This window comes from Pleurodeles waltl, chromosome 6 (assembly GCF_031143425.1).
Source record: "Pleurodeles waltl isolate 20211129_DDA chromosome 6, aPleWal1.hap1.20221129, whole genome shotgun sequence".
In the NCBI taxonomy this organism is placed as follows: domain Eukaryota; kingdom Metazoa; phylum Chordata; class Amphibia; order Caudata; family Salamandridae; genus Pleurodeles; species Pleurodeles waltl.
Genome location: NC_090445.1, coordinates 307,140,857 through 307,156,518, shown reverse-complemented (window position 1 = coordinate 307,156,518; position 15,662 = coordinate 307,140,857). Strand labels below are relative to the sequence as shown.

The window sequence follows — 15,662 nt, the reverse complement described above, 5'->3', positions numbered from 1 at the left end:
AAAACAACTCCCTTATCTGGTCCACCTGGACCAATGTGGTTTTGTTCCGGGTAGGCACATCTCCAAAAACATTAAGGAGGCTCTTTTAGGTAATGGGGGCTACCACTGTGACAAGGTACACCCTAATAACTATAAAGCACTTGTAACATAATATGAAGAACAACCATACCCACTGTTTTATATTAATCATCGTATGAATTTATGTTCCTTGCAGAACAGATGTATTGAGAGCATGAAGAACCTGAACTACACCAGAGTGAGACGCTTTATCTTGATTGGACTCAGCAGCGACCCTGAACAGCAGACCCTACTCTTCTTATTGTTTCTATGTCTCTACATTTTAAATCTCGTAGGAAACACATTGATGGTACTGACAATAACACTGTCCTCTAGATTAAAATCCCCCATGTATTATTTCTTGCGTAACCTGTCTTTTATTGATATCTGCTTTACATCAACCACAGTCCCAAAAATGTTAATAGACTTTCTTTCATCAGAGAAGACGATTTCTTTTATTGGCTGCATAGCACAGATGTACTCTTTTATTTCCTTGGGTGGTGTGGAATGCCTTCTATTGGCCGTAATGTCTCTTGACCGCTACGTGGCAGTGTGCAAACCCTTGCGTTACACTGTCATCATGAATAAACAGGTTATATTCCTGTTGGTTGCATCCTGTTGGGTTGCAGGTCTTCTAAATTCCCTTGGACACACAGTTTTTACTTTTCGGTTGCCATTCTGCCGGTCTAACCTGATCAACCATTTCTTCTGTGACATCCCTCCTCTTTTGGCCCTTTCATGCAGTGACACCCATGTTAATGAAGTAATGATCTACACAACAGGAGGATCTGTCATCATCAGCTCCTTCACACTCACACTCCTGTCCTACGTGTTCATCATTCTGGCCATCCTAAAGATCCAGACATCTGAAGGGCGTCACAAAGCCTTCTCCACCTGCCTTTCTCATTTGACTGTGGTCTGTTTATTTTTTGGGGCAGCCGTTTTCACCTACATTCGACCTATTTCAATCAATGATTTGAGACAGGACAAGGTGATCCCTGTGATTTTTGGGATAGTGACACCTACATTTAATCCAGTTATCTACAGTTTAAGGAACAACGATGTGCAAGGAGTACTGAAAAAGTCATGCATAAGATGAAGGAGCCTACATAAAGTAGTACATTGTAGAGTTGCTCTATATATAGTTATTCATTGAAAAGTTTCTTTCCTGGAATTTCTTTGTTCTCTGACTTGCTTTGATGGTTTAATTAGACCGAATAAAGCTTGTGTGACTTGACTTGACTGGAAGACATTCACACCTAGAGATTAGGTAAGGAGTTTTCAACAGCAATATTTGTTCTTACCTTTCATGTAACAAAATGCTTAGTGGAAGATCTCTGCCTTACTTCCTTTAGGAATTCCCACTGCTCTCTCGACCAGATTTAAGAAAAGTGGTGCTGCACCCAGTGCAGAGCCACTTTTCTTGCGTTCCTTAGTGCCCCCTAGCGCCACTATATCTAAGATACGGTACACCATGGTAGCAGTTTGGGAACTAGCGTCAAAATTTTTATGCTAGTTCAGAGCTTTGCAAGGTTAGCATAAAAATTTTTAACGCTAATCGTGCAAATCCCATTGAGGCCGACTGTAAACAATGATGTGGCTCCTTTTAACGCCTGCTGTGAGTGTGAGTGTGAATGTGGTGTGATTGGGTGAAGGTTGTGAGACAGCAGTATGTGAGCAAGGAGAATGAATAGTTAGAGAGGTAACTACGAGAACCAGTTTGTGTAAATTAGATTAAATTGAGTTGTGACTTAGGGCCAGATGAAGAGCGCGTTTTGCATGACGCAAACTGTGAAAATCGCAGCTTGCGCCATGAAATACTTGCATCGCGATGCACATTCCCATTTTGCGAGTCGGTACCGACTCGCAAAATGGGAATGCGACTCGCAAATAGGAAGGGGTGTTCCCTTCCTAATTGCGACTTGCACCGCGATGCAGAATTGCTTTGTGACCGCGAACGCGGTCGAAAAGCAATTCGCACTTACCACCAGTGCCACATGGGACCCCTTTCCCTTTGTGAATGTTGCTATTAATGTTTTTTCAGAGCAGGCAGTGGTCCAATGGACCACAGCCTACTGTGAAAAAACGAAACCAAATGGTTTTGTTATTTTTTAGGTCTCAGCTCTAGACGCGCGCAAGCGCTGTCTCGAAAAGAGACATGTTGTGTCCAGTTTGGGGGCTTCAGCCCACCCACAGGGTAGCAATTGGCTCGCTCCAGCGTCACTCACCCATTGTTTTTAGGTCTCGGCTCTAGACGCGCGCACACACTGTCTCGATAAGAGACATGTTGTGTCCAGTTTGGGGGCTTCAGCCCACCCACAGGGTAGCAATTGGCTGGCTCCAGCGTCACTCACCCATTGTTTTTTACCATTTGTCCTGGATGTGCATTTGTCATGCCTTTTGCTTTCTTGAGCCCTCCCGAGCGCACCGACCAACTACTGTATAAACACACCGGTCACCATTTATGTCCTCTGTTCAGGAACTACTTTAGATTTCCATCTGGAGCACTTAAGAGGAGTGCTCATGGTTCACCAAGTGTTATCTGGTCACATTTGCGGTGCATTAAAATTAAAAGATGGAGAGCGAATGTCAGGCGCTGTTTTCTGAAAGCGCCTTTTTTCTTGTCTGACTTCAAAGTGATTGATTGAATGTTAGTGTGACTGGCGGTCCGGGTGCATGACTGACTGACTAATTTACATTCTTTCAGCAGCCCGGAAATATCCTCCAGCCTTACTACGCGTCTAAACTCGTCAAGGTTTTCATGAAGTGTCTTGTTGCTGGCTTAACTACTTCTAAGCGATTTTAGTCTCTTTGCGCATTTGAAGATTTCTGTGCATTCAAAGCAGCATCGGTTTTGTTATATCAACCCCACCCCTGCAAGTATTGCTTCCAAAGATTTCGACAGAGGCGCGTTGTAAGTACTGAAATCCGGAACTGAGGGACTTGGCGAGGCAGGCTAATCCAGCCGTGTTTATGGCACTATCTGTTCCTTCACAAAGGAGATATGCACATGATGCTGTTCAATAGATTCATTACATATTAAGTGGCTTGGGTATGTTTTTTTGGTTGCTTTTCTAAACCACAAACTTAGAAACGGCCCAGAGAGAAGCCGCCTTGCATATAAATAAACCTCTTAGCCACCACAGCATTAATATTAATGAGGTGGGTCTTTGCGACCCCCTTGAGATTCGCAGAAGGTGTCTGAGACACCATTCTGCATACGATTTTGTGAATCGGAAATTGCGAGTTGCACTGACTCGCAATTTCCGATTCTAAAAATCTTTGTTTGTTACATCTGGCCCTTAGTGCTTTTTATGATGCAGAAAAACTGTGTTTTGGGTTTTCAGTTGCCATGGATGAATGACCAGTAGTAAGGTCATGTGACTGCTCACAAACTCACCTCATGTCTTATTGTTTTTCGTAAAGATGCCCATGAGACTGGCCCCACACAGAAAGATCTGCAAAGTTGGCACTTCCACATTAAGTTGCATTAGGGCAGGTATTTTAGTGTAAGTGCCAAAATGGGTGGCAAACAAGAACTTACTAAATACCAACAGGCAAACTCCCCACATCAAAACTGCTCTTGCACAAACTCACTGCAAGGATTGGGTTGTCTCACATACCAACCTTTAATTTCTCAAAAACGTAACCAAGGAACTGAGGTATAAAACAATCATTTCGGAAACACAATTTGAAAATGTACCTCTTTTGAAACACCCTATATTCCACAAATACTTACCATGGGGAGATGGTCTGCTGTTAAACCATATGACTGCACCTGTAAGTAAAGGTGAAAAAAGCTTAATCATTGAATAAAATAATTTACATCTTCAAAACACTTTCTATTGAACACATTTGTTATAGTTATCTAGGTATTTTAAGAATGTAAAGTTTTATTAACGCATTGTAAAGAATAGATGAATCTGTGAAAGTGCTTTAATCAGTGATGGTTCCTATGCTAAACATCATAGTTGTTAGTTACAAAAACTGAATGTTTCACAGCTGGAAACAGATTTTAAGAAACAGTGATTATCCATTGTCTTTGACCATACATTAGTCTCCAATACAGACCCTCTAAACAATAGTATGTAAAATAAGGAACACAGTGTATAACTGTTTGGAACAAACCAATAAGAACATGTTTACAAAGTAAACTATGAAGCAATGAACTAAAAAGCAGAAAGGGTTCAGTGAGGAATAATATACATGGTTTAAAAAGGCAACTGTAATAGGAAGAGTAGGTCACATTTTTGCCCAAATTTTATTTTGAAAAAAATGCTCAGCTGTCCAACCTGATGGTCCAGTTAAATAGAAAATTACAGTCCTTATATCCCTCGAGGTGTGCCAGATTGTGGAAATCTTTATGGAGAGTAGTACAGACAACCATACCATCTTGCATCATCTCATAGGGAAATAAGAAGGGGCCAGGTCTAAGGCAGAGTTCAAACCACTCATACTCTAGGTATCTTGTCTTTCCTCACTTTGAAGTTCTGAGAACCAGTTGGTCTGGACCTGTTGGAAACCAGCTGCAGAGGCTGTACTCCCCTTTCAACTGATGAGCTTCATAACTGGAGTTGCTCATGCTTCTCTATTCAGTGACTGAGGATGAATACATGGTGATTTAGAGAATCTTCCAGTGGGAAACACTTTGCATGTTGAAGCAAATGTTATATCCTGATCGATCTAAATGGTGCACATTTCTTTCAGTGAAGTCATATAGTATTTGAAATTAGAACAACGATTTATTAATAAAAGATATAACAAATCTCATGTCTATCCTGTCTTCATTTTTTTCTCCAATGACAGTCAAAAAATGTCTGTTGTGCTTACATATGTGAAGGTGTTTTGCAAATATATAGTTTTAGTACAGTAAATAATAAAAAATAATACATTTTTCTTATGTTGGTTGTATTTCAAACAAGCTCAATATGTGATGTAAAGAAGTGTGCTTAACAATATAATATAGTTGTGCCACATTAATGTGAAAACATCTTCTTGGATAAAAAGGATGCTGTTTCTGTTATTCTCTCCTGTGCTCAACCCTCCCATCCTGTCCCCATGCACATCTTCTCTACTCTCTAACTCCGCAGAGTGAAATCAAGCTTCTTTTGTAATGGTTTTCCACTGTATGTAACGCCGCGCTCTGACGCGGCGTCTCTTTCTGTCCTCGCGGGTGGAACGCGCTACCGATATTCAGAGCGCCGTTCCCCACGTTTTTTGACTATGCTTTCTGGGAAGCATATATTTCGCTTCCGGACGGGCTACACTTACTTGTAGCCTTTTTTCTTCTTTTGTTGTTGGTGGTGGGTTTTTTGTTGGTCCTTTGCTTGTCTCTATCCATGTTGTGTCCATCTTGTCTTCTTCGTGTTTTTGGCCCAGCATGCTCTGTTTTCTTTTATACTACTTCCTTTTTCCTATACTGGTCTATGGGCTTTTCCCAATCCAAGATGGTGTTACTTCCCTTTCCTGTGATGTCACTTCCCTTTTCTCAGTATATAAGTCAGTCAGTCTTGTTCCTCCTTGCGTTGCAAACACTTCATTCTGGTTGTGCTGTTCGCTCCTGTTCTTTGTTCCTGCTTTTTTGCCTTGGGAGATTTTGCCTGTTCCTTGTTCCTGCTTTTGCCTTGGGAGATTTTTGCCTGTTCTTTGTTCCTGCTTTTGCCTTGGGAGATTTTTACCTGTTCCTTTTTTCCTGCCTTTTACCCTGGATACTGCCTATTTTTGTTTCCTGTTGTCAAGTCCTGTTTTTTCTTGTTTTCCTTCAGGAGTTCCTGTTAGAGGTTTTTTCCCCAGTGTTGGTTTTTTTTTCCCTCTGGGACTCTTTCTGGAGGGTACGGTCTACTTTGGCGTAGCCTGTCAAACGGCACCGTGGCTACTAGAAGGGGTCGCCCTTATCTGGGAGTATCCAGGACCTGTAGAAGACTTGGTGTATTCGCCAATCTGAAATCCAGAGGTGAGAAGTCCAGCGCAGTACGTGACACTGTAATGAATATAAAGCTTTAAATTAACTTTCTATTGCTCCTAAATTGTTGACACTTCAAAGCCCTTCCACTATAGCCCCCTGTGTAGACAATCTTATTCATTAGCCTGAAGTGATATTGTTGAAATGTTTCATATTTTTTTCAAACATCTCTGAATGGCTGTAGCAAGAAAGATGCTTGATGTTTACTTAAATGGGCTAATGCTTACATGTTAAGGTAATAACAGTCAAATTTATGATTTGCTAAAGAGTTGTTATTTGCAATGATACCACAATGAATCTTTTGTCTCACTAATTTGATATGAAAGAACTGTGAATAGAAACCCCTTAATGTGCCTGATTAGGATATTACTCCCTGTTCACTACATTTATTCAGTTGAAGGCCATATTGGAAAGAGCGGCCATTTGAACTCTAGAAAGACATTTTGATTCTCCAGATTTTAAAATGTAAGGAAAAAAATATATTGTCATGGTGGGACTCCAATATTTATGTATAGGTTCATTTAAGGAACATCTGATTATATTAATTGGCTTTAATGTTTTTTTATTTTGATCATTGGTGGGAGTAAGCATTCATTGTTTTACCTGAGGAAGGTGGTAATGATCTGTAAGCTCCACCGAAATGTGTCAATGTATTCTTTGTAATGAATCTGTTCAACATTGGGTTACAATAGATGAATCCATTACCATTTATTTGTTGTCAGCATATCCGGCCATAACAATTACACACAATAAATACCAATCCATCATACGCTGTAAAAATCACATTAGATAAAACACCTCAATAAAAAACTGCACTTGAAATCTTTGGTTTGACATGTGCCAAAGTGCACCCAATTTACCCTGCATTGTCATAAAATGTGATCTATAACTATGATTTACATCGCACTCTTAACTTATTCTAAAAAAAACATTATAAATCTAAAATTAGATAACTTATTCTGGCACTAATCTTTTGGGGCCTTACGGTGCCAACCACCAGTTTAATAGCAACCCAGGACCTAGCCCCATTTTACAGCAACCTGCACCAGCTTCCATAGCCAGTAGCAGCTATGGGACAACGCGAGCAGTTATACTTGTGCCAGCTGCAGGTGCATTGATAGACGTAACTTCCAAGCCTCCAGTATGTAAGTTGAGACCTTCGTCACAATATGTTTTTCATCTGATCGCATACATAACACTTCCGCTTCTTTGCACTTCCTGACTCCGTATGATCTAAATAGTGGACGTAAGTACAATTTGCGGAGTTTGAGCGTGAAGTGACATAATAAAAGGAAGTGGGATAATGTTTCTTGGCCGCCATGAAGACATGGACAGCATTCTAGTCTACCCGGAGGGACAGGTTGCCATCTATTTGTTACCGCTATCACTGGTAGTGTGCCCATACGAAATTTAAAATAGAGAGCCCTTTTTTTTTCCGGATAAATACTATCTATAAAAAAAGCTGGTTTGAGCTCTTGATTAAACAAAATGTAACGCTTAAATAAAGGGCTAAGGGGGTCATTCTGACCCTGGCGGTAAAAACCGCCAGGGTCAACGACCGCGGGAGCACCGCCAACAGGCTGGCGGTGCTCCCATGGGCATTCTGACCGCGGCGGTACAGCCGCGGTCAGAAACGGAAAACCGTTGGTGTACCGCCGGTTTTCCGCCGCCATGGGGATTCCGACCCCCATTCCCACCATCCTGTTCCTGGCGGTCGTGGCCGCCAGGAACAGGATGGCGGTAAGGGGTGTCGTGGGGCCCCTGCGGCCCAATGGCATGGGCACTACAGGGGCCCCCATAACAGGGCCCCACCATGATTTTCAGTGTCTGCCATGCAGACACTGAAAATCGCGACGGGTGCAACTGCACCCGTCGCACCCCTTCCACTCCGCCGGCTCCATTCGGAGCCGGCTTCCTCATGGAAGGGTGTTTCCCGCTGGGCTGGCGGGCGGCCTTCTGGCGGTTGCCCGCCAGCCCAGCGGGAAACCCAGAATACCCGCGGCGGTCTTTTGACCGCGCAGTGGTATTCTGGCGGTCCCAGCCAGGCCTGCGGCTTCCGCCGCCGGCCGGGGTCAGAATGACCCCCTAAGTGTCTCGCACATGCTCTGTGTCTTTTGGTCCCAGTATGCCTTTTTTATAACAGATAGACTAGGCCTTCTGATTTTTTCTGAATGGAGCCAGAGATCTTCCTGGCCTATAGCAGCCAGGATGGTTGAGATGTGTTTGAACCAGGGCAATTTCCGATTACTTTGTAGCTTCATAATGTCCATCAATACATCTCTGTATGTTTTGAGTTCCTCTTTTGCCCAAATACGGATCCAGTACCTTATTGGAGCCAATGCAATGTAGTCCTCAATCTTCCTCATTTGCAGATCTATTCTTATTGCGTTCATTGGTGTAGCATTGCCTAAGCAAAGTAATCGGCGTAAAAATGTATTCTCGGTTACTTGTATTGATGGAGTCTTTCTAAATCCCCTGATCTCTGCGCCATATAGTGCTGCAGCCCTTGCTTTTGTTTTATATGCAAGCAGTGCAGAACTCACAGAGTGATTGCCTGTAGCTTTTGCGAATCTGAGTACAGCTCCAGATTGTTGGGCCAAGGAGATGTTGCTTTTATAAATTTGCAGTTTCCATGTCAGTTTTTTGTCCAGCCTACAGCCCAGGTAACCATAGGTAGCCACTTGGGCCAAAGGCTTATTATTTACCCTAAAAGTCGATTGCATCTTCTGTTTTTGGTTAAGAATCATAAACTTGGTTTTCCCCTCATTAATTACCATACTTCTTGAGGTACAAAATTATTCAAAACCCCCAAGTAGTCGATGCATTGCTATCTCCGTTCTTGCCAGTAATACAGCGTCGTCTGCAAAAAGCAGGGTAGGTATACTTTCATTGGCTAGTTTTGGCACATTCAGGTTTAATTTCCTCAAGTCTTGACTTACTTCGTTTATGTAGCAATTAAATAAGGTTGGAGCCAAAGCCTAGCCTTGTTTTACGCCTCGCTGGATTGGGATCTCTGCAGTGTAATCATTTATTGTACTATATCTGACTCTGGCGGTGTTTCCTGTATGCAGTAGAATTAACAGCCTTAGGATTTTTCCCTGTATTCCCATTTCCGACAATAACTGCCATAATGTTTGGCGATTCATGCTGTCAAAAGCTGTTTGAAGATCCACAAGGACCAGATATAATGGACAATCTTTTAGGGCGACGTATTTAGCACAGATCATGTTCAACTTAAAAAGTTGATCTGTTGTACTTTGGCCTCTCCTAAAACCAGCTTGATGTGTCGATAATAAATCTCCATCCTCTAGCCATTGATCTAAGCGCGACTGAATCAATTTGGCAAAAAAAAATCCAACACTATCAAGCAATGAGATTGGCCTGTAATTACACACCATATCCCGAGGCCCTTTTTTGTGTATTGGAACAATTATTGATTTCTTCCAAGAAGTGGGGATTACCTCGTGGTGCTGACCACTGTTGAATAGATGAGCTAAAGCAGGTAGCCATAACGTTAGTTGGTTACGATAAACGTCTGAAGGAATGCCATTTGGGCCTGCAGCCTTGTGCGGCTTTTGGAGGAGAATAGCATGTTTAATCTCTTTCTCACTAAATTCCAGTGTTAACTCCGTTGCATATGGACTGGCATGGATTGCTTGCATAGAATTTGTGCTAGGGAATTTGTTAGGGACTAATTCGTCCTCTGTTTCATATTTCGACATAACAGGCCATTTTAATGATGCCACATAAGTCTTTTGAAATGGAAATGCCTTACTTGATCTTTGGTTACTGCCTTCCAACCCTTGACTGAGACTATTTGAGTTATTGGTGCTCCTGGATACCATCTTGACATCTTCCTGATACAGGGCGGTGAAGTGCTTTACCCAGAGTTGCGGGTTAATATTCAGCTCTAGGTTTGTCGGAGGGCCTTCGCATCCCACCAAGGGCCAGATGTACCATCACGGCCCATTGCGATTCGGTAATTGCGATTTTTAAGAAATCGCTATTACCGACTCGCAAAGGGCCATGTATCACATTTGTGAATCGGTAATATCGATTTCTTAAAAACCACAAATGCTATTACCGAATCGCAAATTGCGATACCGGCCCCATTCGCAGCTATGGGCATGTTGGCCCATAGCTGCGAATGTTTTGCATTTCCAAAATTGCGATTTCTGAACCAGAAATCGCAATTTTGGAAATGCAAAAGGCCAGGGTGCTGGGGACCTAAGGCCCCCTCTCCTGCACCCCAATTTTTTTTTTTTTAACATGTAAGGTACACACATGCCAAAAGAGCATGTGTGCTTTACATGTTCAATTTAAAAATGCAGTTTTACTGCATTTTTAAATGTTGAAATAGGTTACCACCTGGTTGCATTTCATGGTATTTTGCAAGTGCAAACTCGCAATTTCCAGGTTGCCACGCAAGAAATCGCAATTTTAGAGATTTCTTATTTGTGGTCTGCGAATGCATTTCATGCATGGCAGACCACTGTTTTGCACTCACAAACCGCCGTATTTAAAGATTCGCACCGTTTGCGAGTGCAAAACCTTTTAATACATTTGGCCACTAATTACCTCCCAGAACTTTTTACAGTTTCCTCCCGAAATTGCATGCAGGAGAATTTTCCAGAGCTTGTGTGGGAAAGTCTTCCTCTTGTATCTCAGTAATTTCTTGTACTGTTGCCTGCACTCGTAAAAATGTTGCTCATTAAAGTCATTCAGATGCCGGTTCTTTAATGCTTGTGATAACGCCCTTTTTAATGTTAAACACTCATCATCGAACCAGCCCTCCATCATATTAGGATTAGTTTGGAGGTGCTTGGTCCTTTCCTTTGTTGTTTGTAATAGCAGATTGTTAAAATTATGCAGGAGGGGTAAGGCCTCATTGACTGGTAGATTAAGGAAAGTGCTGAGTGATAAAAACCAGGTATGACTAGGTACACTCATAAAGGATTCGTCCACATTTGACCGTAATATTTTTTTCCTATTTGGTCTCATAGTTATTGTTGAGCTATTTCCGTTATATGGAGACTCAGTTTTCCCTGAACTCATGTCCGGATGGGCTATCTCCATTAGCAATGGGTCATGGTCACTCTCGATCCTGTCCCTTATTTCCATGTCGATGACATAATGCCAGGCTTCGATGTTTATTGCCATGTAATCGATTATGCTTTACCTTTTTCCAGTTCGAAAGGTGGGTTTGAAGGTTCTATCTGAATTTGTTTTTCCATTTAATGTACGGATTCCTCCTTCTATTAGAGCTTCAAAGATTAATTCTCCTTTCTTGGAGTCTTGACAACGTTGGATGACGGGTGTCGGAATGCTCCAAACGTGATCTTCCTCTACTACTTGTTCATCCCCGAGAATAGAATGGGGTTTAATGTTGAAATCACCACATATCAGTAAAAAGGTTTTACAAAGCTGAGGGGGGCGGTCGTTCATGTGACCAAATGCTGGGTTCCTCCAACCTTTGGATCTTTTGTTTAAGATATGTTCCTTGAGGAGCCGCACGCCTGGCTTGACTTGCACCCAGCTAATAGGAGGGAAATATACATTTACTATTTCGAGTGACCACTCCTCGTATTTTACTACAAGCGTATGGATTTCCTTGCTTAATACAACATGAGTTACTGCAGAGTTTCCCAGCAGTGAAGTTCTGATCCAAATGATCAAGCCTCCTGATAGTCTTCCTTTTTTTTGTTTGGTGGCAGGTAATTGGAAAGTAGAAAACCCATCTAGATCAATGGCATTAGTAGACCTAGTTTCCTTGAAGCAGATGATATCTTGTTGTTTAATGAATTCTGCCCAATTCTTATCCTCCATTATGCTTTTTAAGCCTGCAATGTTCCAGCTTAAGATTTTTAATGTTGGACTGATTCTGTCTTTTGTATTCAAGCAGTCCATTTTTTGCTACAGGCTTCTAGATGGCTGAACTTCGTATATCAGCGACTGTGGAGGATTACCCATGCTGTTTCTTGGGGAATTAACCAACAGGCAGAACCTCGTGTTGCTCAGATTTGTTTGTTCAGTTAGTTGTTGCAGTATCGAGCCAAAATTGCCTTTTACCTCCTGCCTACCTGACACATTTTGCTTTGGAGCTTTTTCAAGAAATATTGTTGGATACGGTTCCTTTTGCGGAATAGCGGTAGATATTCCCCAGATCTTCAATGAATTAGAACATTTTAGGATCTGTTTTACTATCCATGGTGAAGCCAAGACTGTTTCTGTTGATCCCCCGGTCTCTAATCCTTTTCTTTGTATGAATCTTACTGAAAGCAGGTCTTTGGTTGTTACGTTCTGCAGGGCTGGCAGAGAGTTGACCAGATGTAAGATATTGGACCTATTTAGGATGTCTTGGCTTCCTCTTGAGGAGTTCTCAGGAATTAACATAATTGTGTCTTCATGCTCTTTGCTTATTTCAGTGCGGATCTCGGTATGCCCGCCACCTCCCTGCGACCATCTTCCTTGAAGTTGATTATCTTCCTTTCCTTTATTATAAGTGGTAACTGCCCATCCGGTCAATGCTAGTTCTTCCTGGCCTTTTTTCCTTCCAGATTGCAACTCTTTGTTCCTATATCCTTCACATGGTTGCGTTTTTGGAGGCCAATTTTCAGTTTTTTCTTTATTTTCCAGGTCAAGCACTGGGCACGAAAGGGTAGGCGAATCAATAACCCACCCAGGCTGGCTACTGAAATTGTGATTTCCTGGGCTAGCCTGAGAGCAGTATTTTGCTTTTATCCGAGGTGCGGGAACCGCAGCTATTAAGTTGTCCACACACATAGTTGTTCTTATACTTTGTTCACTTCCTATGAGCTCAGGGCTCTCTGCCCTTCTGCTTTCACTTTTACTGTTTTCTTGTGGTGCCCCCTCAGTAATGGAGTTCGGAAGCTGCTGACATTTTCCATTGTGATTTCCCACTGTGTTTAAGTAATGTACCTGAGCTAGATGTTCTATTTTTGTAGCTGGGATGTACTTGTCCATGCCAGTGCTTAATTTTGATGTCTCTAGGCTCCGTTTGGATATTCCATTGACTAGGGCGTTGCTTGCCTCACTTGTCCCAAGATTTACACCTGGGTCTTTTTCTGGCCTCCTTCCTTTATCTCTGTCATGCCCAGACGCTTGGTTTCCCCTAAGGCCAGTGGGTATACGATTTATGTGGGAATGGTGAGTGCAGCTTTTGTCGCACAATAATTCGGGATTTGTATTTGTAATGTTACTGTCTTTGTCAGTTGATTTCTCGAGACTCTCGGGCTTAATGTTTTGATCTCTATACTGCTGTTGGGCAGGCTGATCACCTGTGTTCCTAAATTGCCCGGCTGGGCTTGCCTGTCGTGACAAATTTAGTGCCTTTTTTACTAATACTTTTTTGTTTCCTCTAGCTTTTTCAACGTATTTTTATATTTACCTATTGATTGAGGCCTTTTGCTCGGGACCCTTTTTTCTATTGTACTTGAGGCTTTGATTCCAGGTGCAGGACTTCCGTTCTTTCCCTCTTTCTTATCTATACAGATATTCACATCTGGGAAATCCTCTTGTCCTGGGCCAAAGGGCCCTTCTTTATCTTCTCTGTCTATTAGCCTTCCCATTAATCTGGATTCTGTTTCTGTTGACTCATGGTTGCACACCTGTGCGCTTTTGAGGGTGTATTTACAATCTTCGATTATGTCTTTGATTACTTTCGGGACTTCCAGTCGTTTTTCCAGCAGTGGGCCACAAGCTTGCCTGCCCATCTTGTCGGCCACTGCCTGATGCAACAGAGTTTCCCTTATAACGCCCTCTACTAGGGCCATCCTGTAATCTATGGTCTGTATTGAAGTTGTAAATTGTTTAGTCAGCTCGAGTTGATCATCGAATTTTTGAGACTGGACCATGATCGTTGTTGCAATTGAGTCCAATGTTGTACATATAACTTTCATAATGCTGAGAATTGGTTGGTCTAATAAGAAATCATCTCTATTTCCCCAAGCTTGTCCATTTTGCTCATTATTTGTTTGGCCTTCTAAGATCTTATCGTCCGTTCCCCTATGGCCTTGTATTATACTGCCTTCCAGGAAATTTAAATCTTCTGATGTTATACTGTTTAACCCCTTCTGTGCCGCGGACGTAGTGGTTACGTCCCGCGGCACAGTGCTGCTGTGCCGAGGACGTAACCACTACGTCCTCGGCACACAGCCCAGAGGGAGCGCTCTCGCTCCCTCTGTGTGCTTCCCTCCCACCCCCCAAAGTCGGGGATGGAAGGGGAAGCCCTTCCCCTTCCACCCCCGACCCCCCCACCCCCCCATAATGACGTCAGCGCGCGATCGCGCGCTGACTTCATTATGGGATCCTCGCAGCACAGGAAGCCATTTGCTTCCTGTGCGGCGACGAGAGAAGAGGTAAGAATCTCTTCCCAGTGGGTGGGGGGTTGGGCCTAAAGAGGCACCGGGGAAAAGGAAAGGCTTTTCCTTTTCCCCGGTGTCTCTTTGAGCATTCCTGCTGCCCGATCGCATTGCGATCGGGCAGCAGGAATGCCCACTAGACACCAGGGATTTTTTTTTTTTTGTTTACTTACCTGTTTCTGGCACGCGGGGAGCGGCCCCTTGGGCAAGGGTCGCTCCCCTTTGGGGGGCAATTAGTTACGGCCATTTCTGCCCCCCTTGGGGGCAGATCTGGCTACTTTTTAGCCAGATCTGCCCCCCTTGGGGGCAGAAAACACTAGATCACCAGGGATGTATATTGTTTTGTGCATTTATGTGTGGGGGGGTGCCCCCTTGGGCAAGGGGCGCCCCCCCCAAGGGGGCAGAGAACTGTTGGCCTTTTCTGCCCCCCTTGGGGGCAGATCGGCCTATTTTTTTTAGGTCCATCTGCCCCCAAGGGGGGCAGAAGCCACTTAGGCACCAGGGATTGTGTGTGTAGTGGATGGGGGGGCGCCCCCTTGGGCAAGGGTCGCTCCCCTTTGGGGGGCATGTCTTTTCGGGCCATTTCTGCCCCCCTTGAGGGCAGATTGGCTACTTTTTAGCCAGATCTGCCCCCAAGGGGCAGAAAACACTAGATCACCAGGGTTTTTTATTTTTATGTGTATTTATGTGGGGGGGGTGCCCCCTTGGGCAAGGGGCGCCCCCCCAAGGGGGCAGAGAACTGTTGTCCTTTTCTGCCCCCCGTGGGGGCAGATCGGCCTATTTTTTTTAGGTCCATCTGCCCCCAAGGTGGGCAGAAGCCACTTAGGCACCAGGGATTGTGTGTGTAGTGGATGGGGGGGCGCCCCCTTGGGCAAGGGTCGCTCCCCTTTGGGGGGCATGTCTTTTCGTGCCATTTCTGCCCCCCTTGAGGGCAGATTGGCTACTTTTTAGCCAGATCTGCCCCCAAGGGGGGCATAAAAACTAGATCACCAGGGTTTTTTATTTTTATGTGTATTTATGTGGGGGGGGGGTGCCCCCTTGGGCAAGGGGCGCCCCCCCCAAGGGGGCAGAGAACTGTTGGCCTTTCCTGCCCCCCTTGGGGGCAAATCGGCCTATTTTTTTTAGGTCCATCTGCCCCCAAGGGGGGAAGAAGCCACTTAGGCACCAGGGATTGTGTGTGTAGTGGATGGGGGGGCGCCCCCTTGGGCAAGGGTCACTCCCCTTTGGGGGGCATGTCTTTTAGGGCCATTTCTGCCCCCCTT

At 43.8% G+C, this 15,662-nt stretch overlaps 1 protein-coding gene across 1 annotated transcript; it reads left to right on the top strand.

Annotated features, from left to right (window-relative positions):
- Window positions 1-232: 232 nt before the first annotated feature.
- On the top strand, window positions 233-1,156 carry LOC138301544 (olfactory receptor 5V1-like). The gene has a single exon (XM_069242062.1). It carries the CDS (start codon window positions 233-235, stop codon window positions 1,154-1,156), a length of 924 nt encoding a protein of 307 aa, XP_069098163.1.
- Window positions 1,157-15,662: the final 14,506 nt, after the last annotated feature.